Source organism: Urocampus carinirostris, chromosome 5, assembly GCF_059441175.1.
Source record: "Urocampus carinirostris isolate Australia breed hairy pipefish chromosome 5, RoL_Ucar_1.0, whole genome shotgun sequence".
Lineage (NCBI taxonomy): Eukaryota > Metazoa > Chordata > Actinopteri > Syngnathiformes > Syngnathidae > Urocampus > Urocampus carinirostris.
The window spans coordinates 18,708,898-18,732,387 of NC_142353.1; the positions used below are offsets into that span (position 1 = coordinate 18,708,898).

General features: G+C 39.5%; 1 protein-coding gene across 1 annotated transcript; it reads left to right on the forward strand.

Moving 5' to 3' along the window:
- Nucleotides 1-1,953: 1,953 nt before the first annotated feature.
- fem1c (fem-1 homolog c) lies at nt 1,954-23,283 on the forward strand. The gene is made up of 7 exons (XM_088336079.1): nt 1,954-2,622; nt 5,069-5,600; nt 15,414-15,583; nt 15,668-15,856; nt 16,666-17,177; nt 19,794-19,970; nt 22,170-23,283. The coding sequence occupies exons 1-7, from the start codon at nt 2,611-2,613 to the stop codon at nt 22,432-22,434; spliced, it is 1,857 nt and encodes a 618-aa protein (XP_088192205.1). The 5' UTR covers nt 1,954-2,610; the 3' UTR covers nt 22,435-23,283.
- The last annotated feature ends 207 nt before the right edge of the window (nt 23,284-23,490 follow it).

Genomic DNA, 23,490 nt, shown 5'->3' on the forward strand with positions numbered 1-23,490 from the left:
TAGTGTATTGCTAATGAGACTGATCATATTAAACATTTTAGAACAATGCTGGACCTGCACCCAATAACAAAACTGATCGTAGTGATTTTGTCTGAGTGCATAGCTACTGTATATGCAATGTATCTCGTAAATACACATATAGAAGTAAATAATCAAATGGACACATCTTTAGTTTACTCAAGTTCTCCTGATAAGTGCCAGCCGTATTTTCAAAATGTTTTATGTTTGACTTACCTCAAAGATGTTGGCTGTCATTTGTGATGTAAAAAAACATGATGAAAAAAAATATAACGCAAATGTCTATTAAATGGCATCATTTGGAGAATGAATATGACAGAATTTAAAAAAATAATGTTTGGTATTCTTAAAAGGATACTCAAATAGTTTACATAAATACACTAAAGTACTAATGTATAAAAGTTTGTGTTGGCTACATAGATAAACATACAATGCTAAAAATAATTTGTTTGAATTTATCGTATTAGTGTATGTATATATATATATGTATATATATATATATATATATATATATATATATATATAAAGGTCAGCACGGCGGGGCAGTGGTTAGCACATGTACGGCACAGTTCTGGGGTCATGAGATTGAACCTCCTGTGTGGAGTTTGCTTGTTCTCCCCGTGCTTGTGTGGGTTTCCCCCGGGCACTCTAGTTTCCTCCCACATTCCAAAAAACATGAATTCTAGGTTAATTGGGCGATCCAAATTGTCCCTAGGTGTGAATGACTGAAAGAGTTGTCTGTTTCTGTGTGCCCTGCGACTGGCTGGCAACCAGTTCAGGGTGTCCACTGCCCAAAGATAGCTGGGATGGGCTCCAGCACCCCCGCAACCCTACTGTGGAAAAGCGGTCCAGATAATGGATGGATGGATATATATAACATTATGCCCTGTTATAGTAGTTAAGCAACTAGGCATGTTATTATTTAATATTTTTACGATAAAATATTTTTAATAAATTAAAAATATATGAGATGTTATTTAATGTGATTTTGATATTATATGAGCATTGGGGTGGGGCCATATAAGCTATTGTACTTCTTCCAATCATCTTAAATATGCATAAAATGTACTTTGAACCTTGTATTTTTTTTCTTTCTTTATAACAACTTATTTTCTTTACAATGTTATTACCAGGTTTTATTGGCCCAGTCAACTTCTAAATAGGCATGCCATTTATAAATCTAATTTCCTAGAAAATCACAATGATCCATGACTATTGACTTTTTTTCAAAAGCTTTGCGGGCTACCCAGATCTTCGTGGTGGGCTATCTGGTGCCCACGGACACTACGTTGGAGACCCCTGATCTACGTTATTCTTCAAAGGCGGGGTTGGGCAGACAACAGCCTATGGGCCACATCGTGTTCTCATTTTTGCTTCTCTTTTGCTCTTTTTTTTAATTTCTCTTTCTTTCTTTCTTTCTTTCTTTCTACCCAATAAAGTTCTGAATAAACGTTGTTTATCAAAAATATAACTAGTCAAATAATAATTGTAGTCATCAATCCCTTCAATGGTTTTTTTAACTGTATGAAATGTTTTTGTACCACTTGGAAGCAGTAAATATTACACACTGTCCTTTTAAATGTCAGAACACTGCTTTTGCTTTCCTTTGTCCTATTCGTGTCTATGAGCCATACTGTCCATTATTTTCTTTGCAATACTTCATGTGTCCAGCAGAGAGCAAAACAATCACATTAACCACGCGGAACACTGTTCCACAAAAGCCAAATGTGAAATCTCACCAGTTGGGTACACAACAACCTGAAACAGATTAAACAGCATTTTTCCCCCCTTTTGTTACAGCACTTTATTCAATGATATCCGTCAGCAGGATATTTATTCTTTCGCTATTGGCTTAAATCTTACTTACTTGGCTTCAATTGGACAAACGGCACGTCAATCATCCGGGGAAAGGGGAGAAAAGGGAGAGCGCATTTAGCCACTCAGAGATTGCACTCTCAAACCAGAGTCGTGATCATCTGTTGGAACCGTGGGTGGCGAGTACCCGTCTTGCCCTGTCTATCTCCCCATCACAACCCCCTCCTTCCTCGGCGTTGAGGTCTTTTCTCGCTTTGTACTCATCCGTCCGGTGGCTTTGTCGATTACCCGGGCAGAAAACGACAAGGTTATACTAAGCGGGCGTTGTTTTTGGACGTGGGGGTGGATTTTTTTTCCCCTTTTTGTCCTTCCCGGTCCACGGGGGAGATACCGTGCGGGTCACGTGAATAACGTATAGGGAGTATGACACGCGTGGAAAGTAGTCGTTGGTGGAGACATTTCTCGGGGTGACTGTTGGGAGTCTGAACGCCTCAAGCCAGAGAAAAGCTAAGCTAGGCTAAGCTAGCTGGCTAGTTCGAGGAAGTTGGGCGAGCCTGGACGAAGAGTTATAAATAGAGCGGTCGGCTTTTAAATACGAAGCGGGTGATTCCCCGACGTGTGGATTCCGAAGTAGAGAATTAAGATTAAGAAGCTTCGTCGAGCCGTAAACAAAAGACTCCCCTCCCTTCCACCTGCCTCAAGTGCGTAACTTTGACGGGCATCCCCGGGTATCCCCCGGCCCCCTCCTCGTGGATCGGGAGAGCCCCTATCCCCAACATGGATTTAAAGGTAATCTCAAATTCTTAAACATACTGAATGTGAAGAAATGGTGCCTGTTTTTTGAGCATAAAATCGAGAGTCATCGTTTTCCGTGACGATGCATTTTGAACACAGCAAGTCTTTGTCATCCTGAGTTGAGCGGTCGTCGGCGGAACCTCAGCGCTATGGGTGAACAATACTGGAGATTTCAGTATCGGTTCTATCCATCGATACTGATATTTTGCGCTTTAAAACTTCATGGTCATTGAATTATTGAACCACCCTTTAGATACCCTATATTTACGATAAACACATCACAAAGATTTTAGACTCTAAAATGTTTCATTTTTTTATACAAACACTACAAAAGAAATATATTTTATTACAACTATTTAGGAACAAAGCCAAGCATGTCAAATAAAAACGCAATGTAATGTAACGAAAATACAAATACAACAATGTCAAGGAACTGTAACATCCATCCATCCATTACCTGCACCGCTTATCCTCATTAGGGTCGCGGGGGTGCTGGAGCCCATCCCAGCTATCTTCGGGCAGTGGGCAGGGGACACCCTGAACCGGTTGCCAGCCAGTCGCTGGGCTAGCTCATTCACACCTTGGGACAATTTGGACTGGCCAATTAACCTAACATGCATGTTTTTGGAATGTGGGAGGAAACTGGAGTGCCGGGAGGAAACCCACGCAAGCACGGGGAGAACATGCAAACTACACACAGGAGGTTTGATCTCATGACCTCAGAACTGCGCTGCACAGGCGCGAACCACTGCTTTGCCGTGCTGCACAAACTGTAACATGTTAACTGTTTTAGTTAGTTTTAGTTTCATGTGTTTATGTAAATTTGCTACAGTAGCAGAACGCTTTACCACGCAGATGACACCTGGCATTGTCCTTCTCTGTTGTTGGAAAAAAGGAGTCCACACTGCGTTGCCTATGTCTTATTTAGCTTCTGAAAATGGTGTGTGTAGAGATTTGTCCCTTTTCTACCTGACAGGCAAGGTACCAAAAGTGTGCCTGTAGTTCACACAAACAGGCATAAACGTTTAGTGGCCAAGGCGCTGGGTGGGAGAGATAAATACCGTGCTATCTGCATAAAAAAGCAACACTTTGAGAATATTGGGGAGGGGTGAAGAATCGCACCAATCCAAGTACTTGCTTAATACTGAAAATATTGATATTTTGATCAATCCTCTTACCCCCTAACCAGCACCTTAGCAACCCAGTCGGCGTATTGTTTTACGATTTAATTAGTCATAGAGGTTATTGTGAGCTGTTTTTTTTTTTTAAACGAAGCTTTGGTAGTTTTTGTGGAGAATTCCTTTGCAGAGAACCATTAACAGGGACTGATCAACAGAAGGCTGGTCGACCAAAAAACATGGAGTGAGCAGCCAGGCTAACCGGGAACCAAGGACACAAAGCGGCAAAAGTTTCGGGAACCATGAACAAAAAGCGGCAAAAGTTTCAGCAAAAAAACCCAAACCCGGCCGGTAATAGACAAACCAAGGTGCATGGCGAAACTGCCCTTAACGATAATTTAACAGATCAAAAAACACACGGTGAGCAGCCAGGCTAACGGGGAACCGACAACGAAAAAACGCTTTGGTCATTAACGCAAAGTGAATAAACCAAGGGACACTGCAAAACTGTTGCAAGCACCAAGCTAGCCAATCAAAAAACATGCAGTGAGCAGCCAGGCAAACTGGGAACCAACACCATAAAGTGACAACTGCCTCGGTGACAAACATGAAGCCGGCCAGAAACAAACCAAGAAACACTGCAAAACACCTAGCTAGCCTGCCAAACAACACACCAATGGCAGCCAACTAGCGCCAACCGGGTGCAAAAAGGACAGGAAAGCTTAGCAGCCACAACGCTATTGAGGAGCTAGCCAAACAAAATTATATCATTCGCGACACGCAAACGAAAACCAGCAATCTCACAGTCACAAGAATTAAATCGATCACCACCCCCAAAGAAAGGAATTAAACACAACCTATCGATCTGTGATGAGAAAAAGGACATTCTCAAATCTTCGTCGCGGTTATCAACTTCCCCCTCGTCTCTCCTCAACCACAGGTCCGAATTGATACGGCTGTATATCTAATCCTCTGGCCCTATAACTATTTTTATATATATATATATATATATATATATATATAGACATTATCAGGGACATTATTTGTCATTGTCGAACATAAAATCTGGGTCAGAGAAACTTTGTTCACAGCAGTTGCTGTCGGTTATGGAGCTAGCCTCAAATGTTTGGTTAATGGGATTGGTTATTTTGAGAGTGTTGTTACCTCAATGACATCATAGCTCTACCGCATACAAGCCAGAGATGTCAACTTTGAGACTATATGTCTCGAGTCCCCCGGGTCAACATAATTGTGTGGAGGTACACTAAAAGTTCCGTGCCTAATTAAAAAAAATGTATTTCTGTTTGGGAATATCTTCAAAGACGGCGGTGTTCAACGCGGCCAGAGACGGGAAGCTTCGCTTGCTGGAAAAGCTCCTGGAGAACAAAGACTTGTGTGAGCTCACCAAACTGATGGGCGAAAAGACCAACGGGGCCACGCCACTCCTCATGGCCTCTCGCTACGGCCACTTGGACATGGTGGAATTCCTGCTTGAGGTCTGCTGGGCACCCGTTGAAGTCGGCGGTTCGGTCAACTTCGATGGCGAGACGATCGAGGGCGCGCCGCCGTTATGGGCTGCCTCAGCCGCCGGCCACCTGAAGGTGGTGCAGTCGCTGCTCGGCCACGGAGCTTCTGTGAATAGCACAACGCTCACCAACTCAACCCCGCTGCGGGCAGCTTGCTTCGACGGCCACCTGGATATTGTCAAGTACCTGGTGGATCATAAGGCCGACCTGGAGGTGGCCAACAGACACGGGCACACTTGCCTGATGATATCCTGCTACAAGGGCCACAAGGAGATCGCCCAGTATCTGCTGGAGAGAGGTGCTGATGTCAACAGGAAGAGTGTCAAAGGTAAGCCTCTAACGGCGTGTACGGTAAATTATGGACTAAAGAGCGCACCTGTTTAAAAGTGACCTGTGCAAATTTCGGGAAGAAACTCAACTTTGTTTTTGTACAAGATGCACTGAATCTTAAACCCGTGGCTTAAACAGCCATAAAACTAACTAATTTCCGTTTCGTACATTCAGTATCAGAGGGGAAATGTTTAGAACAGAAAAGTAACTCATTGTGCCATGATATAAACACAAATTTGCGGACTGTGTCTGGGGATGTCAATTCCAATGAACTAGCGCAGCAGTCAATGCAGTGGTAGCTCTTCATATGAGCTTAATTTGTTCCAGGATTGCGCCCGTAGCTCAAATTGCTTGTAACGAGTACATTTTACCAATATTAAATTATTTAAAGCTAACTAGTTAGTTCCCGTCCACCCAAAAGCATTCAGATGAATGAAGCCCATCTCATCTCTAATCTGGGTTGCAGACGACAGCCTTATCGTAGATAGTTTATATTGTTGCAGTATTCTTCTTGCTTTGAATAAATGGGTGCCACGTTGTGTTTAATAAGTTCATTGCTTATTGAATTGCAACCATTAATAATGAGAGAAATAAGATGAGATTGAGATTGAAAGACTGTCTATACTTAAGCACTTACTGATGCTGGTGTTGAGCAGTCACGAGCAATGAGCTATCTTGAGCAGTTTATTGTGGTAGCTTCTGGTAACACTCGTGACCTATCTTTTCCTATCTAAAAGCGGACAAGATTTCTGTAAAAAAAAAAACACAAAAAACCTCGTATATCGAAATTCTCAGGTTGAGATGTGCTTGTATAAAGAGGTACCTCTGTATTGATTAACAATTTGCAGGATTAAGACAAAAACATTCTCAAAAGAAAATTCAATGTACTGTAATGACTAAAATTCAGAAGCCTGCCCTTTACACATGCTGACCCATGCAATGGATCTTAAGCTCCCCCACCCCTTGCCTAAATGACAAAGTGATAGAGGGTAAACTAGGTAGTGAGACTACAAAATTAAAAAAATTGTATATAAATGCTTGTTGCTTGTAATCTTTCAAATTAGTCGTGTCGGCTGATTTAATATTTTAGTAGGACAGCAGGGGACTAATTATTGCGCATTTCTTTTTCTATCGGCCTGAAAACTGACATCATATTATCAGTCGAATTACGCCCAACCCGATGGTTAACGTGCACCTGTTTCTTAGGTAGTGGTCAGTGTTAGCATTTAGAATATAAAAAAAAATGGAAGAAGCCACATAGGATTGTAAGCTGTAGTGTTTAAAATGTAGAAAAAAAGTAGCGACTTGAATTCCACAATTTATGATAAATGTTTGCCAACTTTTTGATGTGATGTTCAATATTTATGGCACATAAATTTTGGGGTGCACTCATTAAACATTTCATCAACCCTCGATCTTTTAAAAAGTACATTAGGCCCATTGCAGACCACCCTGGTATTGCCTTGCAGAGAAAAAAAATGGCTTGTGCATATCATTCTGGAGTAAAAGTGGATGCGAGACCTCCAAAAGGCCTGATAAAGAAGCATGATTTGCGAGCATATTATTTATAGTTCCTTTTTGCACCCTTCTCCAATTGTCTGCCATGGCATTGTGAAAAACTCAATATCGCAATTTTGATAACTTTGCTCCTGTAAGCCCCCCTTTTTTTTTAAACTTGTGAACTAATGACTGAAGTCCTCTATTAAGAAGAACCCATTGGTTCAGGAACATTTTTGAGAAATATTCCCATTATACTTTTTGTATGATGCGGCAGGGGTAAACCAGTGAAAGCTGTCGGGCCCTGCTGTTGAACAGAAGAGTGTGTTGTGTAACCCTGACCCAAGTGTCATGGCCGCTTTCTTGTGTCCTTTTTAATCGGGAGGGACGAAAGCATGACCAACTTGGGTGCCGGGGTGCTTAACTTGTGTGGGTGTTTGGGCATTTGGGTTGGCCATGGTCCAAAACATTTTGTGTGTATTTTTGATACTTTTTCCCTCTTTTTATCTTTGTTTTTGTGTATGTGTTTGTCTTTCTGTCGATCACCCCTCTCAAGGGATATGACGAGGGTAGAATAGATAGATTTATAGATAGATACTTTTTTTTTTTTTAACGTTAACATTTTTTAGGAAGAGATGTTTCATTTGTAATATCTGACCCATCAAAATTAACCAAATCAAAATGTAAAGCACATTTCAGGCAATGAACTGGAAAGCAGTCTTGTATAAAAAAAATCCAGTGTACTTTGGTTGGTTGGATCCCTTAACCACTCCGACCGTAGGGTCACCATTTCCAGGGATGTCTTGGGATTAATAACCATGTGAGGAAATAACAACAATTTTAAAATTCAAATTAAAAAGAATTTAAAAGAGTAGAGAAGTTCTAAAATACTGTCATGTCGGTCTTTGTTTTCAATTTAACCCAAACACATCTGTCCACCTTGTACTGCACTTGCATTCATAAAATGTCAAAACGAAAATTCAATTTCACCGACTTGGGGCGAGAAGCAGGGAGCACCTGGTACTGAATGCCAGCTACCGTACAGACGAGTACTCAAAAACAATTGAATGACTTGTTGAAATAAAGTGAACAGTCATGGTACGACTCATTCTGTGTCAACTTGAAGTCAGGGTGTGTCTCAAAGCACTCTATAATTCTACTCAGCCTCGTTTTTAGCAAAACTAGCAGGGAATGATTTGACTTAGCCCAGAGTTTCTTGCAATTACTGAATATTGTTAATCAATATGTGACAGCACTAGGTTTATATAAAGAACACCAGAGCCATTGGACAAACGGAATTAATGGAATAACAGTTGTTTATTGACAACAAGATCTGAAGAATTCGAGGAACTTACAAAGTTGGAAACTTTTCATGGAAAATTATTGTACCGACCAAAATAATTTGTATTTATAAGTACAATTTAAACAAGTTTAAACTCCTTACATAATTCCTCCTAACCCCAAAATAAACTGAATGCCGAGTACCAACAGGCTTTTTGAGCATAGAATTATTTTTGTGTTTTTTACTGTGAGTACAAGGTAGGCAAGCTAAAAACAATGTTATAGCTTTGACTCTAAACTGCCAGCTATTTCCACTTTAAAAATGTTCATTTTTTCTATTTATAAAACATTCCAAATGTAACTTCTCGTATGAATTGCCTAGCAACTTTACAGAAAAGTTGTGCTTAATTTCCCTGAACTTCAGAACTCCAGTGATTCAACCGATGACTGATGTTAACAGGTGTAAACTAGTGACACTTTGCCAAAAAACATGTTTGCGCACAACAATCGAAGACGTCATGACTTAATTTCTTGTCATGATGATTTAAAAAAAAAAAAATGGAAAAAGTACGCCCGTCTTAGTGGTCATATGGTACTCTTTTCTAGATTGTTTATTTCCCCATTTATTTGCTTCATTTTGCTCTCTAAAATTTTAATGGTTTTGTTACATGACATTGTAGTCGCATTTTATGTTTAAAGCCGTAAATATGACAACTGTTGACAGTGACATTGAGCTACGTGATGTGATTTTTTTTTTTCTTTTTTTTTTTTTTCCTCCAAACCAGGGTGGGCAAACTATGTCCCAGGGGCAATATACAGCCAGTCAGGCGTTTTATTCCGTCCCAGCAAATGGAAAAACATGGAAATATAATGCCAATATATGTTAAACGTACTACTAAAAAAATGTCTTTGTTTTGGTACTACAGCACAGCGTTGCTTCGTGTTTCCCTGTTACACTCCATTTTATTATATTTTCTATACTTGCTGTTTTTTTAATCTTTTTATTTTATTTTTTTTATAAAATTTCATGCATTAAAACACTTCTAAACTAGACCTATTGCATTTTGAGTTTTTCGATGAAAAAAAAAGATGAATTACTTTGCTTCGATTACTTTTAGAGTTGTATACATAAAAAATGCATGTATTCATACATTGAGTGTTTCAAAAGCAATTGGATAAAATGCTCCCTTTACCCCTAATGCCCCCAATAAGCAGGTTGGCGCCTTGCATGGCTGCACGGCCGCTATTGGTGTGTGGGTGAATGGGTAAATGTGAAGCACATTGTAAAGCGCTTTGGAAAATCTTCATTGACTTGAAAAGCGCTATATAAATGCAGATCATTTCATTTCATAAACAAATACACAATAAATGCAAACAACAAAAATTGGATAGACTTATGTTATCGTTTGTCCCTATGTAATTGCCAAGGTTTCTGATTATGTATTGGCATATACAAAACGTATATCAATAAGCCATTGTCCGTCTTCCTTAGTTGACCCCTATGAAAACTATTGGAGGCCAATGTGGCCCCCGAAACAAAAGGTGTGCTCACCCTTGTTCAAAACCAATACAATTGCATTACTCCTATTGCAATTTTAGAGATAGGAGATGGTGGGGAAGAGGCTGCCAGGAATGTGGTTTATATTCTAATCTTTGGCGTGTGCTCAATAAACCATCACAAAAATATATTGTGCCTTTAGCTCAAATGTGCGATAAAAGGACCACATGGGAACAATCATTAGCACTTTAATTGGTGATCTCAAAGATGAGGTGATGGCAATCCCATTAAAATCCCAAGGCACATGCGAGTTATCAGGGTATGTATAACAGACAAATTTATTATACTACATTTTCTCTAAATGGGTGTAGTATCACATTTTTTGTATTGTATTTATCCACATAGTTTAGTCATAGGCTTGGAACAGAAGCTAGATATAATTGTTCTATGTTGTTTTACCTCCTGTGAATATTTCACTTTACTGATGGTACAGGATTCACTTATCTGCACAGAGGTGCTAATAACTGCTCATGCCTCCTGAAGCCAGAATGTTGTCTCCATATTGGGTCAATTGCTAAGTTGGGTTGGCTTTGAGATGGGCTCATCACATACATCCCTTTAATCAAGAACAACTTAGCTTCTAAATCAGCTACAAGCTTGTTGAGGTTAATCCTAAAAGGCACTCTCTCAAATTCGGCAGTCTCATGAATAACATTATTGTTGCAGTCAGTTCACTGGGAACAAGTTACGTCACATCATCTATACTGCCCACCCTTTCTTTATTTCATACAGAGGCTGAGACTTTTAAAAATAAATCAAATGGTCCATGGTATGTGGGTCAAATCCAAGCAGGAAATGTAATATTTCTGCTTGAAGCAACTGTTCCAGTTTGTCACGTGGATCCTTTGAGAATGGAATTTTCCTTTCATACTCTAAGACTCAACATTGATATGGAGGCAAAATTCCCATATATAACCCAATTTTAAAATTTAATTGATTTAAATCTAATAAATATTTTATATTTCAAAATATGTAAAACGTATTACTCTTTAACTAGATAAGCTGGTATAAAACCAAGTTTCATTTACAATGGGGGACCCCACTTGTAAAAGCGGGAAGAAATAGTCCGCATTTTAAGGTAGTAGTATTATTAGTCACACCTGATAGTACATTTTAAAAGGAAAAAACATTTTGTACTTACATTAGCGCCACCTGACTAAAGTCACATGTGCCCACATTGAAACATGCGATATTTACAAAGAAAGACGTACACAGAGTTTATATAATGTACGGTACCTTAACCCCTGAAGGTGTCTGTACGATGTCGCTGAAATGCGGCATGCCACATATCATTGGGAAGCTTGAACTCTTGGGATTTCAAAATATACTCATCAGAGAAACATCATGACCAGTCTGAAACAAGATACCTGAAAATTATAAAGCCGGTGTAGCTCACCATTACTTTTTTAAAAGTCCACAAAAAATGGCTTCTTTACATCAAGGACAATCCATAGAATCCAACCTTGTCAAATATTTACACCAACACATATTGCCGACAGATAAATAGAAATCCCCCTAAAAGCATGACTGTTTCATTCGAAGTTGTTTCTTGTCCGTTCGTTTTGCCACTGTTTCAGTTTACAAATAAACACTCATAAAATTATTCCCTACTCAGACCTGGGCACTCCGGTCCTGGAGGGCCATATGTCCTGCCAGATTTTGAAGTTTGCTCTTCTTTAACTCAGGTGATACAAATTATAACCTCGTTAGCAAGCTAGCAAGTGCTCGTTAACGATACTGGTGATTGGAATCACCTGTATTGGATCAGAGAAACCTCAAAAATCATGCAGAACATACGGCCCTCCAGGACCGGAGTGCCCAGGTCTGCCCTAGATGGTAGTTAGCACTCCCATTTTGATTGACAACTTTTCTATGATGAGGGTCTTCTTGCTAGTTTCATTCATACACAAAGCGTGAAGTGAAATGAAACTTGCGTCTTCCTTAACGCATATATTCCATGTGGCTCACTCTTACTGCTTGGGCGCCCCTGGTGGTTAGAAAAAATGCACACATTAGCCGCATAATGGCATAAGCCGCAAAGTTGAAAGCTTGGAGAAAAAAGTCGTGGCTTGCGGTCCAAATTTTACGGTACAAAGTGAATCTACCAACTTGATCATAACATGAATTGAAGCAAATTCTTTCTTGTTGATAGCAAGTTAGTGAAACATTTTATGCAACGAGATAAGACATGGCTCCAAGGTAAACATGTAACAAAGGCTTTAAAGGGAAAAATATGAGACTGTCAGGATAAATAGGCAAAATAATTACCAATAAGTGTTAAGAGACTGGCTTAAGTTATAATCATGTTCCAATGAAAGAATGGTGCGCCGTAACAGTTGTTACATCGTCAACAAAACTTAATGTTTTCTGTAAAAATCGATTATACTTTTCTTCTGTTTGGGTATGCAATTTCAATTCCACATCGATAATTGAAATTGATTTCAATATTGCATTTATTAAATCATTTTCACAATATTTACTGTAACTTGGGAAAATAAAAAAGAAGTTAAGGTTTTTATCCATTTTAATTTAATTGCATGAGCTCCTTCTTAAGAGTTTTTCTTATGTCTTGCACCCCAGCTAAACGTCCGTCTCTCAAATTAATGATACAATGGTTGTCTTGTTGTTAGCTTTCTATGCCAAATGTTATGTTACTGTGCCGTTGGCCTAAATTTGGTGCAGTACTTTGGGCTTGTGTTGAAGCAGTTGAACGCCCACACAGCAATGCTTGTTGCTCAGAATACCACACGGTCGTAAATCTCTGGCTCTCCAGGTTTTACCTGTTGACGTGACCTGGCTGTCATGCAAATGCAAACGTAACTTGCTGTATAAGGTTAACGCTTGTCATTCTGCCATTTCTTGCTGGAGTAGGTTTTTTCTTTTTTTTTGCATGTTTCACCCTACTGTTAACATTACGTAGTGTAACCCTCAGCCAACTTTGTTCATCAAGCTTTTTCATTATTTTCAGCTTGTCTGGTCAAATATATTCCATCAATTGTGCTGAATTTCAATTTCACATAAACTCCAAGCAAACCAAATAGTGGTCTCTTACCTCCCGATGGGCGTTGATAGCAGAGCTTGTTATGGTCTTCATTTAGAGTTATTACATTTCTGCATTGATAAATCACCTAACGAGCCACTGTCTTGATGTTTTGGTTTTTATTTCTTGCGTGCAGCTAAATTTTTACTTCTATAATGATTAGATTATTGAAACAACGACCACATTGCTCAAAATCATCTGCCTTAAGTTGTAGGATTTGAATCTGATTTTTTTAATTTGCATTGCTGTTGATTTTCTTAGACCTGTCGATGTGGCTCGATTTCCTCCTTTCATTTTCTCAAACTCTCTTCTCACCACATTGCTCTTAATTTCTCAGATCTTTGGTACCTGTCATTACTTCCGTACACCTATGTTTCTGTCATTCAGTTCAGCGTTTTCTCTGTTCTGTGGTCCATCTTATGAAATCTTATTTCCTATCACTTGATTTTTCTTGTTTCGTCAATTGATAAGATCATCTTTGTAAGGATCGAAATCATCAGGCCCATGTTGTCGGCTCAACTTGCTTTGGAAATGTTCTGTTTTTATATGAAATATAATTTTGTTGGAAACGTTCAAATTAGCAGTCAAGATGCTGTTCATCATTCCGTTTTTTGGGCGAGATTTGTGTTGATGTAGACTTTTTATGTAGACTTGTTTCAAAATGGCAAGCATTTCAGAAGGCAAAAAAGAGCTAACAGCTAATTCCCAAAATGTTCAGCCCTGCGGCTTATTCAGTGAAGCGGCCAATTTATATAATTTTTCTAACGGCCACCAGCGCCACTCGAGTACAAAAGGTAAAATTTAGACCAGTGGAATTGTGCGCCGAGGTAGACTGCATCCTCTTAGTTTATGTTCGAATTGTCCGTATGACAGAGGACAGAGGTTCGTTTCAGATTATGAGGCTGACGCCCTTGATGGCGACAGTTATGAGGAGAAAGACGATGGTTTACTGTGAATTTCGCAATTGCGGTACGGTTTTTTTAACAGCTACGCTTAGTGCGTTGGGAGTGTGTTAGGAGTAGCGTGGTGGTACCTTTCACAGGCACGGTTTGGGATGAAAGTTTTATTATTATTATTATTATTATTAAAGCTTTGAAAACTCTCTGTACCGTCTTTCTTTGTAAATATGTGTAACCATGTATAATATGTATTAGCAACTGTATATTTTTGTAATGTATTTATTTTAGAGACTTATTGTGATGTTTTCTACAAGCGAATCAAAAAGAAGGGGCTTAGCAAATACGGGCTGACAGGAAGTGGGGTAAAGCTGAGTTAAATCTTTTTGTTGTTGCAGCGGACAATAGTGGATATATATTTTTCCCACCCTTAACTTCTGAAATATACATTTTTTTCGTTAGAATACTTTCAACGGGACCTGGACTTTAAAAGTTTGCATCAAATTCTAACTACCGGTATAATTTTCCGTTCATGTTGCCTATTGTGGTGGATAGATTGTGTACTATAGTTGCAGTTACAATCACGGCACCTAAACTCAGGTTTGGGATAAACTTGTGACTGTGTTACATGTTTAAATGTTGGCGCATGCGGCTTATATACAGGTGCGGCTTGTGTAAGGACAAAACCAATAATGTCCGCAAAATGTGGTGCGTGCGGCTTATAATCAGGTGCGCTCTATAGTCCGTATATTTTCGCACTATCAACGTTGTAAGTCTTTAGTATGACCTGGCCAAGGCACAAAATGGCAACCCCCCAGTCTCGGGGCGGTCGCCCTACCCCCAAGGCCACAGAGCTGTTTTTTTATTATACAATGCAATAATATGTGCCCCTAACCCAAATCACAAAACAGTGTTTGCAATTGGGGTAAAGTTGTAGTGGCGAGAATGTTGGCTCATTACCATTAGACCACCAGAATACATATAAAAGGCTTTGGAGTTTCTCCTCACACTTTTCTTTTTTTTTTTTTTTGCCACCACACTGACTTGCACAGTGCTTTGATAGGTTAAACAGGCTCCACTTCATCTGTGTATCAATAAACTCTTGGTTCAATATGTATGCATACCCAAAAAAGCTTGTATAGCAATTTAAAAAAAAAAAAAATCTGTTTCCCCCAGTTTCTAACATTCACTATACACAATTTTATTTATTTGATTAAGCGTTGCTCATTTACGGTATTGGCGTAAATCCTATTGATTGTAACATACACCAATAGTTACTGTATGCCAATTTCTGCGGTAGATGAGGTGCACTAGGTTATAAGGCCCGCTTTAATATTTCTGTACAAATTCAGGCCTCATAGTCCAGACAATACAGTATACACTATTTGTAAACAAGCCCATCCAGATTTTATGCACCAAGAAGCCAGATAAAAAGACAAACTCACAACTCAAGACCTCAACTGATGGTTTTATTCCTCAGAGTTGACTTGGTTCATATTGTTCAAGCATCACCTTTTTGTTTTGGGGTCTTTACTCAAGGAAACACAGCGCTTCATGACTGTGCCGAGTCAGGCAGCCTGGATATCATGCGAATGTTGCTGCACTACCGGGCAACCATGGAGCAGGACGGCTACGGCATGACCCCATTGCTTTCTGCAAGCGTCACGGGACACACGAACATTGTCGACTACCTGACCACGCACCGCCAGGTGAGTTTTTTTTAACCAGAACTTTGCAGTGTCGTGTTTGATACCAGTTAAGAATTGCAAATGTTTGACCTGTCTTACACGTAGACGAGCAACAAGGAGCGCATCGATGCATTGGAGCTCCTGGGCGCCACGTTTGTGGATAAAAAGAGAGACCTCCTGGGAGCTTTGAAATACTGGAAAAAAGCCATGGATTTCAGATACATGGACAGCAACCTTGTGATCCATAAACCTGAGCCCAAACAGCTCATTATGGCATACGACTATGCACGGGAGGTGAGTTTCTTTCAGTCTCTTAACCAACATCTAGGTTCTTGTAAACACACATGCCTACCAAGATCTCATTATGTCAATGGCCAAATTCCATGTTCATTGGCAGATTATCAAACTTTACCTGAAAGCACTTTTAACACCCAATAATGACGACACGCACTTTTTTGTAATCAACCATCACATATTTGTGTGGCACACCTATTTGAATTTGTTGAGTGAATTCTTTCAGAGTTCTATTTTTATTCTTCAGAAATGCTAGATACCCAAATTACTTTTTTTATTTTTGAGGGACAAATTTTTGCTGCCAAAGTATTCCCATACCCAATAATACAAAGTTCTGTGCACCCCGCTTCCACAACCACAAAAATATGAACCAAATAATGACTGTTTCTTTTTCTATTCCACGAACAAACCTGTACGTAATTTTTTCCGATTCCCAAATTTATGGGATAATTTGGACATTTTATTCAAATCAGTCCCTCCCATTCTCTTATTTCTATGGAGACATCATGTCGATTGAAAATCATAACTTGCTGATTTTGAAAAGAAAAAGTTAATTGTTTAGTTTTTTTTTTAAACCAAAACCTTTCTTTGGTTAAATAGAAGGGATTAACTACTGTTATTTAAAAAAAAAACTGTTTTGTATATTCTGAATTAGCCCTCAAGAGAATATAAGACTTGATTCCGGTTGATTGTTCACATGGCAAACTTTATTCTTGAATTTTGCTCCAATTTTTAAGTGTTAGTTGCTTAGTAGGTGATTTGGACATATTGGGTTAAGCAAGGTGTTAACCCCGCTTTCGATTTCCCAGGTGACAAACGCAGAGGAACTGGACGGACTCATATCAGACCCTGACGAGATGCGCATGCAGGCTCTCCTTATCCGTGAGCGGATTCTGGGCCCGCAACACCCGGACACGTCCTATTACATCCGATACCGCGGCGCAGTCTATGCTGACTCGGGCAATTTTGAACGCTGCATTAACTTGTGGAAGTATGCCTTGGACATGCAACAGAACAACTTGGATCCCCTTAGCCCAATGACGGCGTCCAGCCTGCTGTCGTTCGCCGAGCTGTTCTCCTTCATGCTGCAGGACCGTGCCAAAGGCTTGCTGGGCACATCCGTGTCCTTTGAGGATTTGATGGGAATCCTGTCCAAAAGCGTGCTAGAGATCGATCGCGCCGTCCGCCAGAAGCGTTTGGTGCCGGCAGACCCCGCACAACTCAGTAAAGCGCTCTCCATCATCCTGCACCTCATCTGCTTGTTGGAAAAGGTGCCCTGCACTACGGAGCAGGACCACTTCAAGAAGGAGACCATCTACAGGTACAGTTTTGGGTATAGCATAGGTTTGGTCTTTGCATTGGTGGGAATGTAGCGCATTTTTTAAGCGATCACATAATCAGGGATCAGAATTTTCCGCGGATCCGCGGATTTCCGCTGTTTTTGAACCCCGCCCTGGTTTATTCCTGGACGCTGGCTATTTCAGCTGAAAATGAAAATCTCCATTCTGATCCCTGCATAATATTGGTGGGGACAAAACGAGGATTGTTCAATATTGGTTGGGGCAGCACGGCAGCGCACTGGTTGGCGCATGTGCGGCCCAGTTCTGAGGTCATGGGATCAAACCTATCTGTGTGTTTGCATGTTCTCCCCGTGCTTGCGTGGGTTTTACTCCGCACCGGTGTCCTCCCACATTCTAAAGACGTGCATATCAGGGTAATTGGCTGGTCCAAATTGTCCCTAGGTGTTAATGAGTGAGTTAGTTGTCTGTCTCTGGCTGGCAACCAGTTCAGGGTGTCCCCTGCCCACTGCCCGAAGACGGCTGGGATTGGCTCCAACACCCCCACGACCCTACTGAGGATAAGCGGTGCAGATAACGGATGGATGGATGGATGCTCAATATTGGTGGGGCCCCGCCCCCCCTGTTTATGCCGGACTGTGCCCATGGATGGCATATATTAAATAAAATAAAGGAAAATTACAGGATATTGTCATATTTTAATAACATTTTCACAGATTGGACGGAAACTATAATAATAATATTTTGGAAGGATGGCTGTCAATTCTAAGGTACCACTAGCATGCTAATGGATTATATTTGATTATATTTGTTTAAATGATAGCTTTTAAAAATACAAGTCAAAATGACAAAAATGAATTTTTTTTTGTGTGCTTGCTTTTTCAATACAGTCAAGGTACAAAAAAGCACAATAATGGAGGGCAGAATTGCTACACATCTTTTAACTTTCAACTAGGACTCATTTTCTGAATTAAGTCGATTTTGATTCAAAACACAGATTTTTTTCAGATTGTACATTTCATGTTTTTGTATACAGCACTTCAAGATGCTATTCGATGTCTGAAATGTGCTATAGAATCGATTGATTGATTTAAAATTATCACCCAAAAAAGGTACTTAAAATAGATTTTTGCTAGGTCAAATTATTTTATGCAGCCACTTAATAAGTTATATTTGAGTGAATTGCATTTACTGGACAAAGTATTTTTAAGGTATACAAGCAAACAAATGAATTCTTTTGTAACTAATAAATAGCTAATAATGAGCGTTCTTATTCAACAATTGGTACAAAAAGTATGTAAAAATTGCACCAATGAAAATGCATGTTAACTGTTTTTAAAAATAAAACATGTTTTGATATTTTAAATGTTGGAACAAATAAAGGCCGCTAGAAAAATTCTAGAATTGGATAAAAATTACATGTAAGGAACAATTCGCAATTGTTTCAAGAATTAAATGTTTTGTGCAATTAGTAAGCAATTGATCCAATTTAAAGACTATGAACTACGTACTTTACTAGGTCCTTTGTTGTAAAATGAATTTGTTGCTGGTAACTAAAGCCTGGATTTTTAATGCATTTTTTTTCCTTGTTAGATATAATGTTCTAATATAGTGCAATTTTTACAAAGAACATAATTTGAACAATGATAAATGAATGAATTAGTTTGGAAACAGAGTAACCATTATCTTAACAATGGTTCTACAACAATGTAAAATTGTTTACAGTCAAAATGAATTATCATATGTAAATATTTGTAGTAAATACACTATGGTTACAAAATATATTGAAATAACGTAAAGCTCCCCAAAAAATGCTATTGTTTTAGAGTATAAACTTTTTTAAGAGACCATGTATTATTTAGTGCCTACTAGTGGCACATTTAAAAAATGATTTTAATTTGGATAGTAAGAAACACGGCACGGCAGCACAGTGGTTAGCGCATGCATGGCACAGTTCTGTGTGTAGTTTGCATGTTCTCCCAGTGATTGCGTGGGTTTCCTCTGGGCACTCTGGTTTCCGCCAACATTACTCAAACATCCTTGTCAGGTTATTTGGCAGGTCCAAATTGTCCCTAGGTGTGAATGAGCAAGTGAGTTGTCTGTCTCTGTGTGCCCAGCGACTGGTTAGCAACTAGTTTAGGGTGTCCCCTGCCCACTGCCAGACGATAGCTGGGATGGGCTCTATCATCCCCGCGACCCTTATGAGGATAAGTGTTGCAGATAATGGATTGATAGTAAGCAAAAATAACCTATTGTATAAACATGCATTTTGTTTTTAGGTGGAGAAATTTGCATTTATTTTACATAAAATGAGGCTCACTTAGAGCAAGGTGACATGATTGTCCAGCATTATGCCTCTTCTGTGGCTTTCCTCAAAGTCACAATTTTGTGAAAGTCTAGTAAGCAAGAAGGTGCACTTAGGCCTCTTAAGGTCTCCGTAGAATGTATACTTCTGTGTGTATATGTATACTTGCACTTGTTTTCGGTTGCATTACACAATAAAAAGTCATGTAATGGTCAAATATTACAGTGCCGCTATCAAACATTGGAAATTAAATTTTGTTTTTCCCTGACAGTATTCCACTCAGATCAATTCATGCTACAATATGTAGTCTTACCTTATCCTATGCACGTTGCAGGTTTCTGAAATTGCAGCCGCGGGGAAAAAATGGCTTCAGCCCGCTGCATCTGGCTGCCGACCGTAACACAACATGCGTGGGCCGCTATCCCGTCTGCAAATTCCCTTCACTCACCGTCACCTCCATCTTGCTGGAGTGCGGCGCAGACGTCAACTGTAGAGATGACGACGACAACAGGTCTATCTCAACCTCTTTGAGTTAAAAATAATACTCCCGTTTTTAAAGCAAAGAAACCCAAAAATGTTTTTTTACAATGTTTTGTCAAGGTAAAATATACAATTTTTAGATTTTTTTATTTACAAGTTATGCAAAGTTATACATCAGGGTTCCTGCAGACCCTTAAAGTAGTAAAAGACATTTACTTCATTATGCTAAAAATAAGGCCTTAATTGGCTTAAAAATGTCCTAAATATAATTTTTGAAAGCCTTAAAAATGTAAACACATTGAAATGTATATTTTTCATGCATCGTAATAAAAAGGTTTCATGAATGCAGGAGAAGAGATCATTGGAATTAGTAGTTATCTTCCAGTTTTGACTGAGGATCCATCAAGTACTGTAAACAATTTTTTATTTATCATTTTCCATGTCTAAAACTTCAGAGTGCCATGTTTTTCAGTTGGAAAGTTTTCAATTAAACCAAAAGGTGATTTAAAAAAAACAACTTAATTTTAAAATTGCCTCTAATTTTAATTTTATTTCAAAAGCCATTTAAATAGTCTTTTAAAGTCTTGAATTTTACTTGCCTTAAGCTCTTAGGAACCCTGAACATCTACATAGATGATTAATTTGCTCACAAATGGTGCATGTAAGTGATGCCTCTGAAGCGTGTGCCCAGTAATGTTGGAGTTATTCGTGAACAGCGAGTCGATGCGTGTGTTGATGACGTATGCAGTGATGTTTGAAGAAGCGGGTGTACCATGTGACCGATTCAGAAAATGATTCACTGGCTTTGAGTGTAATTTGAATAAAAGCAGTGGCAAAGAAACACTATGGATTCCCCTTGACTTCGCCTGAGTCCAAAAACTGGAAAAAACGTCTGACATTGAATGAGTTGAATATAAATTAATAAGCACTTGATTTCACCTTCTCACTTTTTCACTTGTTGTAAAAGCACAAACATAGACAAAGTAACACAGAACAATTTCATTACTCGCCCCAATCATGGTATACTTTTGTCTGTCCACATGATGAGGGAATTAATCATCCTGAAGCCCCTATGTGGGTGAAGCATATCCCTTTAGGGCTTCATGGCTTTACGGGGCTTCATTTTGCCATCACCAGTGCTTGTGTTTAGAATTGTTTACATAACCAATTATTCTGATATGAAACGACTGCAAACTAAGTAATCCGTTCCCAAAAGCCTCCTAGGATCTAAATACCATAAATTACGGTCTACAAGCTGCTACTTTTTTGCCACATTTTAAACACTCTGGCTTTAAATAGAATATGGCAGTTTTTTTTTTTTTTGTGGCATCAAGAAAATCTGAGCTGCTCTTTTCCACAATGCACCTCAGTGATGTCTGGAAACATTTATAACTCCCTTTGTGAGAAATTAGTCTGTTTTTGCCCACATTATTCATATACCTTTACCTTTATTGTCATTGTTACAAGATGGGTTGAAATTTGGGTTAATTCATACATCCAAATTGAACAACTGTGCAAGTTATCTATCAAAAATGCTACACTTCTCTGTCTGAACAATCAGCGTCATTGTTGGGTCGCTGGAGTTTCTTTTAATCCTCAAGGAATGATGACAAGCAAACGCAATTTGTTCTGACACCATTGTAACAACCAATGAAAAAAGCTCCAAAACAATGTTTTGGTTGCAATCTGGCACTATTCTTCACAGTATGGTTGCCATGGAGCTGTTGTCTAAAAATGTAAGACGCACATTTTACACGATGCAGCCCTCATTCGCTCTTTCTTTCGCCATGGTAGGAAATACATGTTTGTCTTTGTAATTGCCATCTTGAATGGCCACATGGTCTGAAAACATGTAACAACTCTGAGCTGAAAACAGCGTCAGGTGAGGTGGGGCGGGGGGTTGTATGGCACCGGTGTTATGCAGTAGAAGGTGTCAACACCAAATTCCCCATGTGGTTAGCGCTGGTTTAAAATGTAAGAAATTAATGTAAATTAATTCATTTTTATGGATGTTCTTAGCCTTCGACTTTAAATCTTGTGCGACTCGTACAAAGACGATATTGAGTTTCCCTCTTAAGTTTTAGGATGCGGCTTGTTATCAGGTGCACTCAGTAGTCCGCACTCCCTGTCTATGTATGTTTTTTTTGATAAACTTCAACACTAACTTCAAAATTGGTTGAAGATGAAACCGTAACTGACACTGCCTAATTCCTGTCTTTCCGGTGCCCAGCCCTCTCCACATAGCCGCCTCCAACGGCCACGCCGACATCATGAACCTGCTTGTGTCTGGCGGCGCTCATTTCGATAGCACCAATGCCTTCCAGCAGACTGCTTGCGACCTCCTCGACGAAAAGGAACTAGCGCGCAACGTCGTGCAGCCCATCAACCACACAACCCTGCAGTGCCTGGCCGCCCGCATCATCATCAAGCACAGCCTCCGATACCAAGGCAACATCCCGAAAAAATTGGAGGCCTTCGTGCTCCTCCACAGATAACTGGAATCCGACAGCTCAAAAACAAAACACGAATGAACTCCGAGTCAAAGGAACGAGCATCAATGGATTTACACCTTTTTGTTGTTTTTTTTTTGGCTCAAGGAAGAAAAACTCTGGCATATTCGCACAAATGCTATTTATTATCAGAAAATGACAATTGAGAGATTTTTCTCCATGCAACAAAAACAAAAGCTTTTCTTTTTGCAGGGACCCTTCAGGTTTTTTTCCCTTCCTCGTCCCATCGAAATTGCCAACAACTTTCTTGATCGTGTTTTATATATATATATATATATGGATTCATTAAAAAAGCTTTACATTTCAATGGCAAGGCTTGCTGGGTTGGTCCGCTAACACCATAAGTGCTTTATTCCTACTATGCACAGGCTAGGCTGTTGGAAAAAGACTTTTTAAAAGCGTTTTTTCATTCACTCGTCCGTGCAATATCGTCTGTTTGTGTTTACCTCATCGCTTCCGTCGGGACTCCCATTATGTCTGAGCTCACTTTTGATGACTGTGTTCTGAGATGGCTGCAGCTGTTGGGCAAATACCAACAAGAGTGAGGCTTCGCGAATGATCATGTTTGCACATTCTCCTTTTTTTGATCAGGCGTGTGACGTGCGGGTGGAAGATTTTTTTTTTTTAAGGGCTTTTCAGGAGTTTAAATCAATGGATTATTTTTGCCCCTCATTCTTCTCCATCGGACAGTGTGTAAAAAATGTATGATGACTCCCAAGAGCATCTTGATCTGAATCAGCACTTTACTTGCAGCGGAGCTTAAGATTGGACATAGCATCAAACCTGTTTGCATCTTAATGGATCAGTTTGACAATAAACCAATGTTGCACTTGGCCATGCCTCAGCTCTGCCTGTCATTGTGTGCAACTTCCTTTAATTAGTTCCTGCATTGCCTAAAACACATTTTCGGCAAATATATTCAAACACAATTGCATGGCTGGGTCCCGATTGGTGTGTGTGTGTGTGTGTGAAGCACATTATAAAGCACTTTGGGAGGTCTTCATTGACTTTAAAAGCGCTATATAAATGCAGACCATTTAC